Here is a 20,934-nt window from a genome sequence, read left to right as displayed (position 1 = left end):
AAGGGATTGTTAGTGATCAAAGGTATAGTTAAGCATCTTGGAGACAAAACTTATATGAACAATGCACAATCTTGGGATGCCTTTCATTGCCCCTGGCCAGCAGAAACTAATTACCGCTTCTGAAATCTCTTCATTGGCTTCCAATTCACTTCAGAATCCAATATAAACTTCTCCTGTTAACCTTCAAAGCTTTTCACGGTCTAGCTCCTTCCTATCTCTCCTCTCTCATCTCACACTATTGCCCTGCTCGTGCTCTTCGCTCCTCTGATGCCATGTTTCTCGCCTGCCCAAGGGCCTCTACTTCCCTTACTCGGCTTCGTCCATTTTCTTCTGCTGCCCCTTACGCCTGGAACGCTCTTCCAGAACATTTGAGAACTACAAGTTCAATCGCAGCTTTTAAAGCTCAACTAAAAACTTTTCTTTTTCCTAAAGCTTTTAAAACTTGATGTTGTGCAGACTTTATACTGTTAGTTTTACCCTACCCGGTGCCTGCTTACCTACCCTGTGCCTGTTTGCATTCTCTTCCCCTCCTTATTGTTTTACTATGATTTTATTAGATTGTAAGCCTATGCGGCAGAGTCTTGCTATTCACTGTTTTACTCTGTACAGCACCATGTACATTGATGGTGCTATATAAATAATAATAATAAAATAATAATAATAATAATAATAATACCGTAGAATCACAGATATAATTCCAGATATAGTATGGCTGTTGGAAATAAACTAGCACAAAAAGAAGTGAATGGGGATACTCCCAAACACACTGGTATGATCCATGAGGAATAAGAGATGCAGAACCTCCTTTGGATCAAGGGCCAATCCATTTTGGAGATGCTCTCAGGGGCTGCAGTCCAGTAGTGGGTGGGCCCAAAGCAAGAAGGGACTGGGTGTGTGGGGCTAAAATATAAAAAATACTAGCATATTTTAATTTAAAGAACTTACTGCTTCTCCACATGGAGCTTATAACATCTGATCAAATTTACTCAGGGAAATTTGTGGATCCTTTACAGGACATCTTCAACTTCCAGGGTCCCTCCCACAGTTTATGATCTTTATCCTGCCATTGTAAAGCACAGGGAAAGTCTATTTTTTTTTCTCTAGGAAGTGCTTATGAAGCACTTTATTTCCTGTGTACTTCTGTAATAGCACTATAACAGCAGCACCATCTAGTGGCTGTAACATGAAACATGAAACTGAAAATGAAACTGAGAACTTGCCAAGAAAGACAAACAACCCGTATCAGCACATGTAAGGAGTCGATTTTAATCCCATAAAAAATCTGGAAGCAGAAGCTCTAAATTGCGGGATAAAAAGGCCTGGTATGGTGAAGCCCCAAGCCTTAGAAGAGGCATTTCAACCTTTTAGAACAGGGGGGGGGGGGGGGGAAACTGCACAAAAGCCAGGAAATCACCTCAAAATGGATAGTTGGGGGGAAATGAGTGAGGCATGCACTTGACTTTACTCCTTTTTTTAAAGCTCAGTAGCCTCCAAAACATGTACATCATATAAAATTGCTCATTTAAAACTCACCCTGGGCATTGTTTAATATAATATGGCCTGTGGTTCAGTGCTGGGAGCTGTTTCACTGAAAGGAAAGTGATCATATATGGATCATGCAACTATTTATGTATTTCAATTTTTATGATTTCTAAATCATAAACCCATTTGCAGGGATTCTTCCAAGGGCTGGCTCTCATTTTTTATATGACATCGCAGTGTCCAAATACAAATTGCCAACTAATTACAGCATGTTCACATGGATTTATGTAAATTGTGTTAATCCTGCGAAATTAAAATATGTAAATTGTCTGCAGCATTTGGTTCATGCTGTATTTCTGATGTGACTTTCAGGACTAAACCAGTAGTCCATTCCTGGCATAATATGCCTACATCAAAAATAGATTGAAAAGATAGGAAGGGCTTTGTCTGACTGCAATGATAATTACCAATGACTCATTTGCATGGAAATAAAATGTTGGGTCAGGTTGTGTTACATTCCATCTACTTTGAGAATAAACAATACCAGAATTCTTTTGGGTGATGTCAGAAAAGAGCAGCAACCTGATTCGAGTAGAACATTTTTGCTATATGAGCATTAGCTCATTTTGGTTTTATTTATACTAGGAGAAAGACCTAAAATTAAAAAGCAGTATGTTAATAAATAAGAGCTGATGTCTGGGAGTACAGCAGCCAAGAACATGATCTCTAATTTAGAAGTGCCTGGTTTAAATCTCAGCTAATACTGCTTGTTGTTGGCAAAGCAGATGTTTGCTGTGCAACTATAATTGGATATAACAACAATGCCATCCATTGCAGAATTGTATCAGGGATTACTGAGACAACAGCAAAACATATTAACCATCATTTTTAAAAAGATCATATATGAATCCTTGCCATGTTTCGTGTTTTGATAACAGCAACATCATTCATTATTGTTGTCACATGCTTGTACAAAAGAAAAAGAACAGAAGGTTCTCATTTCATGCGTTTTCTGTGTAGGTGTATGCAGCTACATGAAAGCAAGAAAATATAAAAAGCTGTTGCCCCCCTTTCCCCCATCTCCAAGCACAGACAATTAGACTAATTTATTGGCCAACGTATCTAAAATGGTGGAGAGAGGAAATTAAGAACCAAGAAGTGTAATGGAGCTTCTCCAATCCTACCTAACCACATTCCCTCCACCCAACCAGGGAGGCATTTCAGCTATAATAGGCTATATCATTCTCTTGGGTGGGGGTCCTTATGTAGCCAACCAGAACAGGGGAAAAGAGGGAGGTTTAAACAGGCTTGGGGAATCCCAAGGTTTGCAAAAGTACGAAAACAATATTTGTGTGCGTGCGTGTTAATCCTGCATAAGGAAACCCGCTCCGAAGTTCGTGGACAAAACATTTATATATATAAATATTGCTCTCTGTTTAGAACGCTGCAATAAAATATTTAATTGACGCCGCTGTTTCCTCTTAGCAATGCATCTTCCTGATGAGAAAAGCTGCTCCTGTTGGACCTCTACCTGACAACGCAGCTATTCATTCGACGCAGCTTGTAGTAGTCGGATCAGAAAAGGGAAAAATCTTACGAGCCGCCGCTTATAGAACCGTGTAAACCAGTACCTCTGCTTCATGTTAAGAGCCACGCAATGCTTTTTATTTTAAAATAAGTCAGAAAGAGGAGCAAGGCTTCGCTCCTCCCTCCCTCTCTTTCTCTGACATTTAGCGCCTCAAGCCATGCCTTAGAGCGCCCTTCTTCGTCAGAACAAAAACAGAGGAAGCCCGACAAGCGGAACAGGTTCTCCTGCCTCTGTCCCACTTCTCGCCGTACTCAAGGACCGGCTCGGCTTGAATGAAACCAAGCGAACCGGCGGCTAAACCAGGAAGTCGCCGCTGCCAGGAAACGGCGCCTCGTGTTTGGAGCGCCCAGAGCTATTGCTGAAGTGGGGACGCCGCCGGCATCCTCCTCCTCCTCCTCCCTTCAGGTAGGATTGGACCCTCCCTGCCTCCCCCGCGCGCCCGAGTTTGAGCCTCGGAGAAGGAGCCCTGAAGGCGGGAGTGTTGAGGATGGGAGGGGGCTCGGATAGGTCTTTCCCTCATCCTGGCCAAAAAACCAGCCGCTGTCCGAGGGAGGCTGGCTTAGGGGAAAGTGCCGCGGGCTCCCTCCGGAGATGCACCTGCTGCTGCTGACTGCGGCTGCTTGGCAACAACGTCGGCCCAACGTCGCCTTGAGCAACGGAGCGTCCGCTAGAGGGGCATAAAGGGTGGGGGGGTGCATTCATTCTATGGGGGAATGTGTGTATGCATATTTACGTGTGTGTGTATTTGTTGCTTTGTTGTCACTGTTTCCTCTCTCTCAGTCGGTTACGCACGCACAGCCCCCCCTCCCTCTACACCCGTCTTCGGAGGGGGTCGCGTTAGGGAGAGGCGCTTCAACCTGTTAGCCTGGGGAAAACTGCACAAAAGCCAGGAAACTGCCGAAGGATTGGTGTTTGGGGGTGGGGGGAGGGGGGTGCCAGGGCAAGGGGCGCAGTGTTTTAGGGAACCCCAGGGGGCCAGATTGGGACCCCCGGGGGGGGGCAGAGGTTCTGCATCCCTATCTTAGGGCATATATGCAAAGCCACGGAGCACTGTTTAGGCTCTAAGGCTGCAATCTTATTCACACTTACTAGGAGTAGTTCTGAGCAGACATGCATAGGATTTAACTGTAAAGATGCAATCCTAAACCACTTACTTGGGAGTAGGCCCCACTTAATGGGATTTACTCTTGAGTAAGGACGTGTAGGATTGTGCTGTTAAGCTCCTTAAACCATCTTGTTAATTGGGCTGTATAAAAAGAAGGCTTTTGAAAGAATTATATTCTCTTCCAGCGTAGTCTTATGAGTGAAGACATGTAAGTTCTGTATTTATGGAATTCCCTTCCTGGTGCCTTCATTGCTGCCAGGCAATTATCCCCCCCCCCCTATTTACAGGTTGATTTTATGGCTTCCTTTTAGCCACCCAACACCAACTTCCTCAGGGTAGTAGTAGGTACATCTAATGCCCTTTAAGCCGGTATCTGAGGGCTGCTGACCTGCTGCCAGATTCTTCTAGAGATTTAAGCTATATACATTTTCACCATTGTTTGCATTTCTTTAAACCCTGCCAATTAACAGTTAAATGTACAATAGGCCATGTTGTTGTGCCATATTTGAGAATTCTAATGGATAAATGAGAAAAGAAACACAGGCATGCCTACCTGAGCCACGATGTAGAACCACAAATTGTGTATATTATAGAAACAGCCAAATCTAAACATTGCAGTAAAGAGTCCATTGGCAAACACCCCTCCTATGAGATAATATTGGATAGGCAAACGCTCCTCTTCCACTTTGAATTAAGGCAAACGAGAGATTAATTTTGAATGCATATTGCACAAAGATGTATTGATCTAATCTTTAAAATATGAAGATATGACATGAAAATTTGACAAATTATGGTCGGCGGGTTGGGGGCAAAGAAGCTGGGGCAGAGGGGGAGAAGCGGCAAAGGCAATCCTGAGAAGGGGAGAGGGAGCAGTGAGGTGAGCGGTGGCAGCAGAGGGTGGTTGTGGTAGGGAAGGGAAGGAAATGCTGAGCAGGGAGGCAAGGAAGAGGGAATCTGGGTAAAGGGGGAGCAAGAAAAAAAATGGTGAACCTGAAAAGTAAATTAAATGTATGTTCTCTTCAGACTTTTACTGGAGCTGAGAAATTTTGTGACTGCTTTATTAGTAACTTTTAAACACTGTTTTTGAAAGGTATGCACTTGGTTGATGACATCAAGGAAGAAATGTAAAGGACATTGGCCAGCTTGACGTTTTGTTTACTGAAAACATAGAACAAGTCTCTGAAGCGCTCAAATAAATAAAATTTGAAACTGGTACTGAAGTAAATGGCTGAGCTTCCACCTGGGATTCGTTTGATCACATCATTTACAAGAGACCAGTGGTAAGTTATATTCTATTTCTTGAAAAGAACATTCAGACTAATCCAGTGTTGATGTCCAATCTATTTTCAAATATGAAACAAGATTGCACAAAGATGCATATTGTTAAATTGTGTATTTCTTCTAGGTTTAGCCTTGCATTATACTATACTTCTTACAACTACATTGCTTACAAGTTTGGGAATGGGAGGCTTTGTACATGACAGTAAACAAAACTTTGGCCCATGGTTTGTTCAATGTGATGTGCAAACCTGGACCTCTGGCTTGTCTCTTCCCTGACAAACTTAGAAATAAACCATGGTTTGTTTTGGGGTTATTTCTCTGGTTTGTCAGGGGAGAAACCAGCAAAAGGTCTGAATTCCCATGTATATTTAGCCTCTCCTGCTTGCAGTGGAAATGATTGGGCAACATACATGAGCATGCTACTAGTACACATCACTGGCACTTTTTGAATAGCAGGGATGCTGATGTCATCTGCCTCTCAGAATTTCCTGTTTGTTCTGAGCTTAGCTGCCATTGTCAGAATAGCTGGTGGGAAATGAATTTTCACAGCAACAGTATATTGTTCCCTATTCTATTGCAAAGTATTTTGGGATGGCATGTTCTTGAATGGGCAATTAAGACCCATTAGCTTTACAGATGACCTGCTCCTAGTGGAGATGAGAACTATTACAACTTGTTTGTTGATACATAGTTGCCTGTATCTTTGCACTTTCCTTGTGGATATGGTTATGGGGACTCTCATGATGAGTGTCTGCCTTCAGAACACCACTGCTCATTCACAATATCATGATGTATCAACTTATCAATGAATACATCTGCTTTATACTGCATTGTGAAGTGTGAGTTTGAAAGAATTCCCCACCCCCGTGTAGATATTTCTTAATGCCTGTAATCGAATACAGTGATATTTCTAACTCGTACTGCAGTACAAATGTAGGGCATTATCCACTAATACTTTGCACTGACATGTTCCACCCCATTGATCCCAGGCATACCTGGGATTTGTATTTCCAACTGACGTGCAGGAAACTGGTTTGCTGTTATGTCTTTAACAGGTTCGTATGCAGAAATCAGCAGGCAAAGCTTTTTACAGCATGGAAATTAGCTGGTGATAATATTTATATGTAGTCATACTGCTACAGAAGCTAATTGGAAAATTGGCCATCCTAGCTGGGTTCTGGATATTACACAGCCCAGAGGCCATGCATTAATTGTCAACAATGCCTGGGAGCTGTTCTGACACTTTCAACCAGTCCAGCAGCTTGGTGGATCCTGATTATGCCTAAAGTTTGCCAAGGCATAGCTGCCTGGATTGGGGGATTTTGTCAATATAGTACATTTATAGGCCACCCCCTAATTCAGAAGTGGGGAACCTGTGGCCCTGTAGATATTGATAGACTCCAACTCCAGTTAGCCCCAGCCAGCATTACTAATTGCCAGGGATGAAAGGAGTTAGTGTCCAACAACATCTAGAGGGCCATGGGCTCCCCTCCCCTGCTCTAGCTAATGGTAAATATCCTTCTTTGCTGTTGATTTTGTAAATGACGACAAAACTCTTTCCTCAAAACAATTAATTTCAATAAGCATTTTAAGTATTGGGCAATAAATTGGAAATCACTTAACCTATTTATCTAATCTTTCACTTTTGTTTGATTAGCCTCCACATCTGCATGTAGAATGAAAATAAATAATAAAAATGGATATAATAATTGAACAGCCTAAAATGATTGCAGCAAGTATATATTAGGCAAATAAAATAGCTGCAACCCATGGAATGTTTGTTCTGTTACAGGTACCGGGCTTTTACATTTGTCCTGACTTTTATGCTGTATGTTAGTTTCCACTTATCAAGGAAACCAATAAGCATAGTTAAGGTAAGCAACAAGGAAATGACTTTCTAACACATCCTGCTGACGTCAAACAAAGAAGTAAAATGTTATGTACTTTTTATAAAAGTGTTACTGCTGTACACATTACAGTGCAATGCAGCAATAAAACTGGGCCTGTGGTAGAGTAATAAAACCAAATAAACTTTTTGTAATGAGCCAATATGTGATTAAAATTCTACAAAGAGACTCAGTGTTATGTATACTTCTGTAAAACACATTGGCAAGATATATATAACCTGGTAATGTATGGAAGGGACCATGCATACAAAGGCAAATAAAATGTCACTTTAAGTGGGCCAAACGGAAAATAAGGATGTAGTGAGATAGGCCTCAGATTTTGTCCACCTGTTTCATCGCAATTGAGGCAGATGATTGCACTCTCACCAAGCCTGTAATGGTATGCTGAGGCTACAGTTTCAATCAGTGGCAAACAACTCTATTTAGATCTAATTCATGTTGCGTTCCTTTCTTTGCTCAACCACATTCTTTTTATATGCCAACTAATTAGAAATGCTTTGCCATCTGTCAGTTTTGATTTGTTATTTACATTTATATCCTCTTCCTCTAAGTTGCTCAGAGTGGCATTCATTGTTCATTCTTCTCTCTTTCCTGTGTGGTAGGATAGGCTAAGAGAGAATTAGTGGCCCAAGGTCAGCCAGTGAACATCATGGCAGAGTGAGGATTTGAACCTGAGTCTCCCCACTTCTAGTAAAATCCTATAACCTGGTCTTTCCCAACCTCTGGTATCCATTTATTGTTGGACTACAACTCCCAACATCCTTGACCACTTGTCTGTTTGCTGAGGATAATTGCAGCTGTAGTCCAACAGTATCTGGGAAACCAAGGTTAGAAAAGGAAGTTCTATCTTCTACTCGGCTGTTGTGGTTCTCCACACCTTCCTCACACAGCAAATAAAACCACCTAAACTGATTATGATAACAAGATATGAAAGGCCAAAGCCCTGCGATGGCTGTGAATCTGCTCTTCGTCAATTATATGACACAGCCACAGATTTGTAGCCTCATGGGGCTTTCCCGGGAAGCTGTGCTTTTAAAAATCAGTAACTTACCCTGAATTTTTTTTGGGAGCAAGGTCTGTACCTCACTCCGGGACTGATCTAGGTGACGGTCCTGGTGGAAGGCGACCAGTGATTGGTCTCTGGAAACCAAAAAGAGGGCGGGGGAGGCAGCTCTGGTGCCCAGACGGACGCCGGAAACCCCACACTCTCTCCTTGGCTTTGGGATTACTCAACACCACCCTGGGTAAAGGAAACTGCGGGTTTTTGGGGGAAGGTGATGCCAACTCGGCATCGTGGAGACAGCCCCTAGATGATGGAGAGAAATTATGCTATATCTCTTGTACTCTAGTTCTTTAATTCCCCAGATTTGCTCAAAACCCAAAGAGTGCTACAGAGGAACACACATGCCAAATATCCAGAGTGAGGTCCATAGACCATGATATCTAGCCATCAAACAATTAAAATATTTCTGTACCATTTTCTTTAAAGGTACTCTTCACTCAGTTTACAGTATCAGTTAACATAAGGAACAAGAATACCAGGATCACTTTGACAATTGAAAACACACACACACTACAGTTATCGGCAAAAAATACTGACTCCAGGCGTTTTATAGACAAATGTGCTTAATTGCCATTGAAATCAATGGTACACATTAACTCAAGCCACATAGTTGTACTTAGTCTCACTAAAAGCAAACTTCAATTGGATTAGGGTCAATTTATTGTCGTAGAGGAGAAAAGGATTATAATGATCACTGCCTAAATTCCCTTCTTCCACATATAACCCACTTAAAGTCACATTTTCTGTGATTATATATTCCTGCTTCATATTTTATAGGGAATTAGTTTAAGGCATACTGTAATAATTTATGCATATTCTGCAACTGTCCTCTTCTATTGCTTTCACCTAAGAGACAGCTAAGGCCTCATGGGAATTTGCAGTTTCTTAAACAAAAATGCATTTTTTTAAAGTGCATGTCAAGGTAGCTTAAATTGAGGCTATTATTCAAAACCTACAAAATAGAAAGAAAATATGACTAGAACAAGTCCATGGACAGCAAGATAATTTTTGAAATCATGTTAAATAAAAGTTAGTTAATTTGGTTTGATGCAGTAAGAAGTTTTATTGAATATTTTTTCATTTTCATTTAGGGTGAATTGCATAAGCACTGCATTACTCCACAAGTTATTGAGCGTAACACTGACAAAGAATATGGCATCCATATTCAGCCCGTTAAAAGATTACCTAATGAATCTCGCTGTGGTTGGGAGCCATTTCGTGAGTATTATAGACATGATCAAATAAATTGAATAAAATACTATCTCCAAAATAGAATCGATTCTAAACGAAAACTTTATTATCTTTTGTCCTGCAATATTGCTCCAAAAGCGTGTAAAAATAGTTTAGGCAGTTAATTATTGATAATATTAGAAAAAGACTAGAGATTGGTCTTAAGATCAATAAAGAAGGTTTTCAAACATCGATCTTAAATCAGCATTTTTTCAAATCTTTTTGTATCAGAAATGTACTTTGGCTACATTATTTATTTTTATTTATTGCATTTGTATACCGCCAGATAGCCGAAGCTCTCTGGGCAGTTTACATAGGATAAAAGCACTTAAAAACAATATACAAAAATTTTAAACCACAAAAACATACAGAAACAAACCCAGGCTAATTACGTATTGCTAAATGCCTGGGAGAAGAGAAAAGGCTTAACCTCATGCTGAAAAGATAACTATGAGATTGTTCCACAATTGGGGGGCCACCTCAGAAAAGGTTGGCTGTTCTAATTTATTGTTAGCTGCCTTGAAGTCTCCTGAAGAAAGTTTTGAATACATAAATTACACATTTATTTTTCCTTCCCTTTCCCACCTTGCATTAGCAGCATTCATACCTGGCACAAGTAGAACCAGGGTGCAAGGCGGGTGAGCATCCAAGATGAACACAAAAAGGGGAGAGAAGTCTCAGGGTGCTATACAGAAGTTCATTGTACGAAAGCCCAACAAGTTTCAGCCTTGTTGGGGTTTTTTGTGTTTTTTTTAATAAGGCCTTCAGGGGGTTGCTATAATGTCTGCAGAAATTATTAAACATGAGGATTCTAGTCGCCATTACAAAATAATTTGTTGTTAATTACTTCTGCAGATGTTATAACAACCCCCTGAAGAAGGCCTTAAAAAAAACCGAACAAGAGGCCAAAACGCGTCAGACTTTTGTACAATAAACTTTTCTACAGCATCCTGAGACTTCTCTCCCCTTTTTGTGTACAAATAGTACTAGCTCTATTCTGAAGGCTTATCGATGTTCAAAATTAAAGAAGGCAGTAATTGATATGAATAATAGCAACCAAAGAGTGCCAAAGTTGTGTGCCTTTGGCACTCGTTGGTTGCTATTATCTACGTTCAATGCAGAAGGGATCGCATCCAGTAGCCCCGCCCCAACTCTATGTATTCAGCCTTCTCAGAATCTACCTGTGTATGTGTGTGAGATCTGGCCTAGGCCCTAGATTTTGAAAGTATCAAATCATACCACAGACCTTATGTACATGGCTCGATGCACAGGTTTAGCTGACAGTATGAAGGTCGGGTGGGAGCTAGCAGGCGCTATTTTCCCCATGGAGTTACCAGATGTAAACATGGCATATGGGGCTAGTATGAGACTCGTGCACATTTTACATCTCACTTGGGAAAACAAATGTTAACTCTTACAAGATGTTTCATTTTCTATTTTAAGGCTTATTATAATGCTGGAGATTATAATCCTATAGTATAAAATAAAGTTTTTAGGTTGCCCACTTAGAATGTTACAAAAGTAGTGCACTACAGAAATACAATCTTGATTAAGTAAACTTTGCCAAGGATCAAGCTATGTTTTTATATCTGCTAGAAGCCCTCTTTTACACTGCACCAAGAATGAATGAAGTAGTTTGCATGTTCAAAACAGCCCACCGTGGGTTTTTTAAGTCTGTGATGGGCTGTAGCTCATGCAGGATTTGCACATTCCATGCCCAATCATAACTTGCCATATTGTGCAAACCCAGGGACCATGGGTTATGTGAGGGTTATTTAACCCTTGCATAATCTGTAGTTCCCATGTTTGCACAATATGACAAGACGCAGTCAGGCACTGAATATGCAAAATAGCTTTCTGTATGCACTGCAGCCCACCATAGTTTGAATAAGTCATGGTGGGTTGTTCAATCATTTGTACCATCCCAATATATATTCTGTATTAAATAGTTAATGATTTTCAAGCCCTAAATAATTCATTCTCATAAACTGTTACAAACATGTATTCCTAGATAAGAGCAACTACAAACAGTTGTTGGGAGCCCTCGATTATTCATTTCTATGTGCTTATGCAGTTGGAATGTATCTGAGGTAAAAAAAATTTTTTTTACTGTTTTCGTAATCCTGCTTCATGGTTTCAAATTCTGGGGGCGGTATTACTAAAGAAAAGAGAAGAAATGTTGTCTGTATACACTCAAGGGTATAGGGTAGGCCATCTTTTCGGGTTCACCATTTTTTCCATACAATTCCCTCTTTTCTTGCCCCCCTTACCTGGATTCCCTCTTTTCTTGCCGCCCCCACTTGACCTAGAGTCCCTTGTTTCTTCCTTCCCCCTTACCTGGATTCCCTCTTCCTTGCCTCCTTGCTCAGCATTTCCTTTCATTGCCTTCCCTACTGTGACTCCCCTCAGCTGCCACCTGTCACCACGCTGCTTCCCTCCCCCTTTCGGGATTGCCATTGCCGCTTCTCCCTCTCCCACCACCCCAACGCCACAGCTTCCCCCGCAACCTGCTGGCTATAATTTGTCAGATTTGCATGCCAGATCTTTATATTTTAAAGATTATATCAATAAAACTTTGTTCAGTATGCATTCAAAATTTATCTCCTTCTCTTTTGCCTTAATTCAAAGTGGCATAATAGGAGAGCGTTTGCCTATCCGATATTATCTCACAGGAGGGATGTTTGCCAGTGGACTCTTTACAGCAATGTTTGGATTTGGCTATTTCTATAATATACACAACTTGTGGTTCTACATCGTGGCTCAGGTAGGCATGCCTGTGTTTCTTTTCTCAGTTATCCATTAGAATTCTCAAATATGGCACAAGAACATGGCCTCCTAGAACTGACTAAAGACGCATTTATCCCAGCATTAAAAACATAAGAATAGCCGTGCTAAATTGGACCAAAGGCTTATCTAATTTAATGGAATGTGACACACATGCTTTACTTAGGGCCTTGCTAGACCTACCAGATAATCCAGTCGGGAGTCAGGGCGAGGCCGCGCTGCAGCTAGCGCACGCCATCGCCCCTAGCTAGACGTAAACACGCGACGAGGCAAGGGAAAACCCCGTCACGTGCTCCAGTTGTTTGAGTCTTAAATGGCCATGTGCGCAGGAGCGCACTCACGAAAAAGGTAAGTGTTCCTTTAAAAAAATAAAGGGTTCCCTGCTCCCCCTGATTTCCCCCATGATGTCTGATGCCCCCCTGCCCGCTCGCTCGCCCGTCCTCCCCCCGTCCGCCATGCCCTGTCCTGACCCCGCTCACCCGTCCTACCCCCGTCCGCCATGCCCGTCCCCGTCCGCCATGCCCTGTCCCCATTCGCCATGCCCTGTCCCCGCTCGCCTGTCCTCCCCCCGTCCACCATGCCCGTCCCCTGTCCCTGTTCTTCCCCCCATCCGCCATGCCCGTCCCCCGTCCCCGTTCTTCTTCCCCCCATCCGCCATGCCTGTCCCCCATCCCCATTCTTCTTCCCTTGTCCCCTGTCCCCGTCCGCCATGCCTGTCCCCCGTCCCCGTTCTTCTTCCCCTGTACTCGTCCGCCATGGCTGTCCCTGTTCTTCTTCCCCCCCCCCAATCTCTCCTGCCGGGTCCGTTCTTTCCCCCGGCCCCCATCTCTCCCCCCCCCCCGTGATTCCCCCCCCCCAGCCCAATGGGCACAGCGCTCCTATGGAATTGTAAGCCTATGTGGCAGGGTCCTGCTATTTATTGTGTTATCTGTACAGCACCATGTACATTGATGGTGCTATATAAATAAATAATAATAATAATAACAGTCCATGGCTTCTCCCAGCTACTAGCAAGTAAGTGAGCAGCCGGGAAAAGCCACGGACTCTGCTAGACCTTCCGCAGCCCCGGCCTCAGAAAAGCCAGGCCATAAGCGAATTCAAGGGAGGACTTAGCCCAGCCTGACCCCGGGATCCCCTGTGCGTCATCTGGATGCACAGAAGGGAGACCAGGCCTCACACCAGGCTAACTCCTCGTCTAGCAACAGCCTAAGTTCTATGTTTTCTCCACCAACTGTTTGCCACTGCAATTGCCTCTGTTCTTGTTATATTCTTTTACCATCTTATTTGTTGAGATTCTCTCCCCCTCGGTTACCAGTCATGCATAACTCAGTGTATCTCTTATTTAATTGCTCCGGCCCTTTTTTACTTCAGTTCACTCCAGCCTCAGTTGTTAAGTAGCCAGAGGATAAGTGGTATATCTTTCAGTTACATAGGAAACACTCATGTCTCTCAGGCTTCCAAAAGGCTCAGGAAGATCAAATTGTGGCAAGGGAGAAGAGGTTCTCAGTAATACAGGACTGACTGAGAAGAGTTGAAATCTGTCTTATATATTGTACTTGCAACTTAAATGAAAAAGGCTTTGTACTTTATTTATTTACAGCATGTATATAATACACTCCACATCTAAACAGATTCTGGAGTGGTGAACAATAAAAGATAAAAGAATAAAACATGTACATTAAAAAATATGCTATTTCAAAAAACAGAATACCAGTAAAATCATGGCTGGTCAGTCAAGGAAAGCTTCCTGAAATAAAGATGTTTCCAAGAGGTGCCGAAAACAACACAATGTTGGCACCTGCCTGACCTCCAGAGGCAAGGAGTTCCATAAAAAGGGGGCTACCACACTAAAGACTTTTCATTGGGTGGACTCTAATCATTGTCCTTGTGGGAACACCAGGAGCATGCCACCTGATGACTTCAGTGACAGGGCAGGTTGATCTGGGAGAAGGTGTTCTCTCAGGTATTTTGGTCCCAAGTTGTTTAAGGCTTTATGTAGTCATAGCAAAAGCCTGGTAGTGCATAAGCAGCCAGAAGCCATAACATTAATTTTTCTAGTAAGTTTAACACAAGTTTGAAAACGTTATTTAATGCTGGCTTGTTGTGTAGTATAGCAGTGAAATACTTGAGTTGTTTGAAGATAACTATTGCCATTTTAAAAAATATTTCAGGTGGCTAACGGATTTGTACAAACTACTGGCTGGCCCAGTGTGGTTACTTGCATTGGCAACTGGTTTGGAAAAGGAAGGTAAATTGTATATAATCTTTCTGCCTTTGACCAGAGTACCACGTTACTAACTCTTAATGTCCTATTCTGCCTTGTCAGTGACTAAAATGCACACTTGCTGATACAGGCTTTGTTTTTCTGTAGACTTTTGCCATTAAATGTTCCTTATTAGGAAAGTAATAAAGGCACCAAAATATTACGTGTTTTGAAGTTCTAAAGAAAAAACAGTAGTGTGAAGTCTTAGTGGGTGCATTTTTTCACACAAGCATAACTGCATATTCCAGACACAACCTCCCAGATATTAAAGCACTCAGCTGAGAGTGTAGAAAATGTCTTGAGAAAAGGCCTCCTTAGGTTTAGGCAGCAATACATATCCTACAGTTTGTTCAGGCCATGTGTCTGTCCCTGCCTGCCATGTGGCTTTCTTTGGGAACAGTGCAAGTTGAAGAACTTTGCATTGCTGGACTAGCAGCAGGTCTGGTCCTACCATTAAGGAAAGTGAGGCAGACGCCTCAGGCAGCAGCTGTTACTGCCCTCCATCATGATGATCTTCTAAAGCTGCTTCCTCAATAGTGACAATGCTTGGTTGTTTCTGGCCTGGTCAGGGCTGGCTGGCTGTCTCACCTAGTTGTCTTTTCCCAGTGTGCCATGGACACTGCCATTGAGGGAAGCCCCAGATAGAGCAAACATGCAGAGAGGCCGGCAGCTAAGACCATCTACTCCACCAGTTGCATTGCTCTGTTTATGTGATGCACACCAGCACCAATGCTTCAGCACTGTAGCATTTGTTTGTGCAGGTACCAGGCACAGCAGTGAACAAGCAGCAGCGAGTGGTTAGGGGACAGATGTGTGTATGCCACACAGCCAGCCCTGCTTCCTCTAACCTAGCCTGCTATCCTTGGGTGCAGTGGAGGACACTGTCCCATCATCTGTTGCAGTAAGAGTCAATAGTCAGTCTGATTGGCTTCTTTACACAGAGGGGGATTTTCTTGCCCTTCACCTCAGGCAGCAAAAATACCTTGGGCTGTCCCTGAGGAGTACTAAAGCAACACTAGAACCCAACACTAAATCTGCCTAGGTATGCCTACAATTTGGAAATTTAAATGCAGTTGTGTCTTTCTGCTTAAGGGTGATGTTAATGAGAAGATTAACAAACTGTTTTTTCTGTTTTTGTTTGTTGCAGAAGAGGATTGATAATGGGATTGTGGAACTCGCATACCTCCGTAGGGAATATTTTAGGATCCTTAATAGCTGGCTATTGGGTGTCTACTTGCTGGGGTCTGTCCTTTGTGGTGCCTGGCATTATAATATCTTTAATGGGCATAGTCTGCTTCCTGTTTCTTGTTGAACGTAAGTGTCTGTTTTTAATTGAACTTCTGCAAAGCGAAATATGTTCTCAGTTACGATAAATGTGATTGACCAACATTTGTCTGTTCATAGCTACACACAAAAAAAACCCTCTCTGGCTCTATCTGTAAAACAGCCTTAGCATACTACATTTGCAGAATGTGGAAAGAAAAAAAAAGGTGTAGAGTGAGAATCCATGGTAGATGGCGTAAAGGGCTGGTGATTGTGCATGTGAATCTGCAACCTTCTCCCCCTCTTCAAATTTGATTGTAGGTCTAAACAGCCAAATTGTAAACCACCTGGATATGCTATACATGGCATGCACATATTTTTAAATAAACAAAGCTGTTGGGTGGGTTTAAGTTGACACAATGCAAATGCTAAATTGTTGAATTGCATTTGGTGCTGAAGCATGTTAATAAGCATTTTTAGTTATTGTTTACCAGCAGCATTTTGGGAAAAAAATTATATGTACTTCCATGAACTGCATTTTCTCTTTATTTCAGATCCTAAGGATGTAAATTGTACATGTACATCATCCAATGTAAGTAAAGGCTGTAATTCCATTTTCTACACTTTCTGTTTCACAATATTAGTTTACAGCCAAGATCTTTAGGGGCAAGGAGAAAAAAGATAGTTCAGAGTAAAGGCTAACAAACATCTCATTTTCCCTCTTCTTATTTTTACTTGAGCACCCAACTTGAGATCAGGTTCTGTGCAATTCGAAGGTTTGCACACTACACTGCAAACACGGATATGCCTTAAAGGTATTTGAGCCAAAATTGAGGGGGGGGGAGGCGTTGTCGCTTTCCGTTAAACAGTTCCCCCCAACATACACACGAAACAAATGGTCAAAATGTTTGCCTTGGCAGCAGTGTTATACATGGGGCCATCCCAAAACATTCCACTGCCTGAAGTGGCTAGCAAACGATGCAGCTGCTTGCCTCCCTTTTCCTCCACCTGCTGCATTGGCCTGCTGGCTCCCTCCAATTTTAGCTGTGTCAGCAGTGCAGGCCCCTACCTTATGATATAGGATCCTTCCTCAGAGCAAGGCATTAGGACAGTGAGGAAAGATGACCCTGCAACACCAGATGCTTCGTTGCAGTGGCAAAACTTCTATTTACTGTCTAACACAAAGCTGTTAAACTCACAGGCTCTCTCTGAGGCCATCTTAAACCTCAAAGCACTGTCCTGAGGAAGAACCCATCCTTCCTGGTATTCAGGAGATGCCAACTGTGGCGTGTTTTAGGCGTCTCTTAAAGATCCATCTCTTTATCCAATCTTTTCCTAGAATGAGTGTGCTGCCCACTTAGTCCGCTTATTAACTACTGTGCTTTTAGGTTGGATTTAAATATTTTAAACATTTTAACTGATGAGTTTTTGTATTTATTATGATATATTTTAACCTCAGTTTTTGTAAACTGCTTAAAGACTTGATATGATAAACAACGTATAAATTGTCATCATCATAAAAGAAAAAGGATTTTAGTTTAATCCCAAAAATGTTTGTTCAGAAGTCCCATTGACTTTAATGAGGCTTGCATTTACGTAGGATTGTGATCTTATTTTTCTTAACTCTTATAAAAATATATTTCAGAATTCACAAAGTTACATGAATGGGTCAGATAGATTCAGCATTCAGAAACCAAAATTAAGCATTATGAAAAGCACATCAAAGGTAATTTTTTTTTTTCATAATTAGTTTTTTCAAAGCTTCAGTATGATAACAAATTACCTAATCACTACAGGAAAAAGTATTGTTATGTGAAGAAGTATTTGCTTAAGACCCCCGAGGGGTCTTAGGATAGTTCAGATTCCCTAATCCAAGGTTAGAGACAGACCAAGGGTGAGGAATATAGAAAATTGTTCAACAGGGTGCACTTTTTAAAACCACTTTAACTTCTTGAATGGGTAGCTAGTAGTTGCAGTGGCATCAGAATTTGAACCCTGGAGAGTGTTGATAAATTGCCTGTGGTAATGTTGAGGGTTTTCCTCAACCCAGATAATGTGGCCGACTGTCCAGTTACTCTGGTTTCCTTCTTAACAATATACACTTCTTGGAATGGGAATAATTCTATTAATGTCCGGCGGAAAGACCTCCCATAAAAAATGTCTCCTCTAGGGTGGATTAGGTTTCTTAGTGGGACTCTTCTTCTCGGTACTAATAAAATGATGCTGTAAATGTCTGAATGAATGAATGAATGAATGAATATTAAATTTTATTAGGCCAGGCCACACATGCCATGTGAACATTTGCTCTCTGTGCAGGTAATATGATTTCATAAAGTTTATGGCATAAACAAATATAAATTGCCTCAGTCATTGTGGTTTCAAAAAGATAAATAGCATATAGTTCCAGTTAATATTTTAAAAATCCCGAATTGCTTTCCTTTTTACAGTACTTTAGATTATTTAAATTTCTTTGTTTTATAAAGAAATTGTACATCTCCTTGCCTTCATTGAGTTTGATGGATTTTTTGTAGGATCCAGAGATGCATTTTCTGCTCCTTAACAATGACAATTGCACAAAACCACCGAATCATAACAATGGATTATGTGAGGGACTTGAAAATGGAAAGTCTGCTATAAGTTTCATTGGAGCTTTGCGAATACCTGTGAGTATGTCACCTTTATCAAATCTGGATTTTGACTTGGCTTGTACTTGTAGAAGATGAATGTAACAGGGAGAATAGCTTTTAGTATGTCAGCTGCTCCAGTGACAGTAGCATTAACTATGTAAATATAACACCAAGTACCCAATAGGAGGTGCTTATCATCACAAGGGTTTGAAGTTAATGAGCATCATCACATGGGGGAAAATCGTGTTTCCTTACTGTTGCTTTTCCATCCCTACTTTTGTCCCTCATTACTTCCTCATCTTCCAGGAGGGGAAAGAGGAAGTAAACAAAAGACTACATGGCCCATTCAGAGGCTGATTTTATCGTGCTGCTTTTCCTGCACACTGCAGGAGATCGCGGCACATTCCATTTTTTTTTTAAAAAAAGTCAGATTAAAAGGGGTCTATTTTGCTATGGAAAAATGAGTGGACGTTGTCATGTAAAGGACGCGGTACATCCATAAGTGGGCAGTAGCAAGCATGCAATGAAACACTCATCTAATGAACCTCATTGTCACTGGTTTTGTGCAACAATTTTATCCTTGCTGGTCCTGCTGGTATGTTTTGGGTTAAAAGTGATCAGCACTGGAGTTGATACATTTGGCATGTGGGTTACACGTATTTAACTTGCTGGTTACCCACAACAGTAGTGCAAAGAATGGATAGAGCCAACTACCAGAAGCAGCATTAGTGCAAAGAAGTAATGGTTCAGTGTCACCAGTCATATTTCTTGGAGCTATTAAGCAGTCTCCTTGCTGACCTGGGAGAGGCCATTTTTGGCCCAGTGTATCCATCCTTGCCTCTCACCTGCTCATTACCAAATTGCAGGTAGTTCACCTGTGCCACACAAGTGCTCAGAGAAACAGGCATACCAAAAACAGTTACTCTGTCAAGTCAGTGCTGAAGTTGAATTCCATTACTGGGATGAGAGAACAAGCTGTCCCTTTGCACCATTCTAGGTGTTTTATGTCTAATTCTATGAGCGGCTGTCTCTGCATACCAATTGATAGGATAAGGCCATTATATGTTGCGTAGGGATTATTTGCTTGTACTGAAATTACTCTAATGCAAACAAGCTGCAAAGCATGTTTGGTAGTTTGTTTCTTAATTTTGTTTTCCTTTTCCCCCCCATTCTTTGTAGGGAGTGATAGAATTCTCTCTTTGCCTGTTATTTGCCAAACTGGTCAGCTATACTTTTCTTTTCTGGCTTCCATTGTACATCACAAATGTAGGTAAGGATCTGTGTTAACTTCAATAATTTTGTAAGGGTGGCCATACTAAAAACATAAATAAAGCTATACTACAATTCAGGGTTGACAAAAGAGAGAATACAATATTGGTGATTTTTTTCACCGAGACTATATTTTAAAAAGATGTTAATAGTAATAATTTTAGTTCTCGGTAGTGCTTAGTGAATTTCCCTGGGCTGAATTTATAAATGGGTTTGGTTAATTGAACTATTTTTTCCTTATTAACTTGAAAAACAACTTGGTTATGTCCAGATCAAATTATGAGCTCTTTTTGGATTGGGTAGCACTCATCAGGATCAGAGTGAGTTCCAAATTGTTCCCCCAATACCTCCTTATGTGGTGGTTGCAGCAGCAGCAGGTAGATTCCTCAGTTTTTTGTTGGCAAATGTGGGTCACTGCTAGGGTAATTATCCCAATGTGTCTAATGTTTTTTGTTGGAATAGCTGAAATATACCCCATATATTTCAAGGATGAAAGGAGGAACCTAGCTACTGCTACTATAGCCAAGTAAGGGGAGGGAGAGACTGATGGGGCTAAGGACTGAGTGAATAGGGGATGAATGGAAGGGAATTCTTCTCCCGTTCAGATTGTGCCAGAGAAAAAGTGTGGGTTTGCATTGGTTCGGATTGGAGGTATGCATGATGAGTTGCCAAGGTTAATGTTCCAAGCCAGAGAACTGCAAACTTTTATGAAATCAACAGTGCTGGGAACTAGCTACAAAGTAAGTCTTTTTAATTTCCAAAAACAATATGTTAAGGAAACTAATAGAATAAGTCATGAAAAAAATGTCAAATGCTATGGTATATTGTAGTGAGGTTGCTCAGTGTCATTAGCCTTCACTGTATTGTTCAGAAGTCAGTTCCATGTCCTAATAATTTTATTTATTTTATTAACATTTAGATACCACCTTATTTGCTAAAAAGCCATCAATACATGATATTTGTTACTATGGAGTTTAGATTTCCAGTTAAAAGGTTTACCAGTGAGTTTATTAGCTGAGAAGTGAATGAATGAATATATTTTATTACGGTCATTGACCAATACCAGCAGTAC

At 41.4% G+C, this 20,934-nt stretch overlaps 2 protein-coding genes across 2 annotated transcripts in view; one reads left to right on the top strand and one right to left on the bottom strand.

Moving 5' to 3' along the window:
* The window catches only part of WDR4 (WD repeat domain 4), a 208,983-nt gene that overhangs the window by 39,450 nt on the left and 148,599 nt on the right, over positions 1–20,934 (bottom strand). The gene's annotated exons all lie outside the window — the stretch shown is intronic.
* SLC37A1 (solute carrier family 37 member 1) overlaps positions 5,376–20,934 on the top strand; it is a 32,318-nt gene continuing 16,759 nt past the window's right edge. The window contains exons 1-10 of the mRNA XM_063127553.1: positions 5,376–5,455; positions 7,249–7,330; positions 9,518–9,644; positions 11,668–11,746; positions 12,285–12,420; positions 14,612–14,688; positions 15,851–16,017; positions 16,521–16,558; positions 18,498–18,629; positions 19,773–19,863. Coding sequence (XP_062983623.1) covers positions 5,400–5,455; positions 7,249–7,330; positions 9,518–9,644; positions 11,668–11,746; positions 12,285–12,420; positions 14,612–14,688; positions 15,851–16,017; positions 16,521–16,558; positions 18,498–18,629; positions 19,773–19,863 — 985 coding nt within the window. The 5' untranslated portion in view covers positions 5,376–5,399. The remainder of the gene's footprint in view (positions 5,456–7,248; positions 7,331–9,517; positions 9,645–11,667; positions 11,747–12,284; positions 12,421–14,611; positions 14,689–15,850; positions 16,018–16,520; positions 16,559–18,497; positions 18,630–19,772; positions 19,864–20,934) is intronic.

The sequence above is a fragment of the Elgaria multicarinata genome, chromosome 5, assembly GCF_023053635.1.
Source record: "Elgaria multicarinata webbii isolate HBS135686 ecotype San Diego chromosome 5, rElgMul1.1.pri, whole genome shotgun sequence".
In the NCBI taxonomy this organism is placed as follows: domain Eukaryota; kingdom Metazoa; phylum Chordata; class Lepidosauria; order Squamata; family Anguidae; genus Elgaria; species Elgaria multicarinata.
The sequence above is the reverse complement of the archived record's forward strand: the minus strand, read 5'-3'. Positions and strand labels throughout refer to the sequence as shown.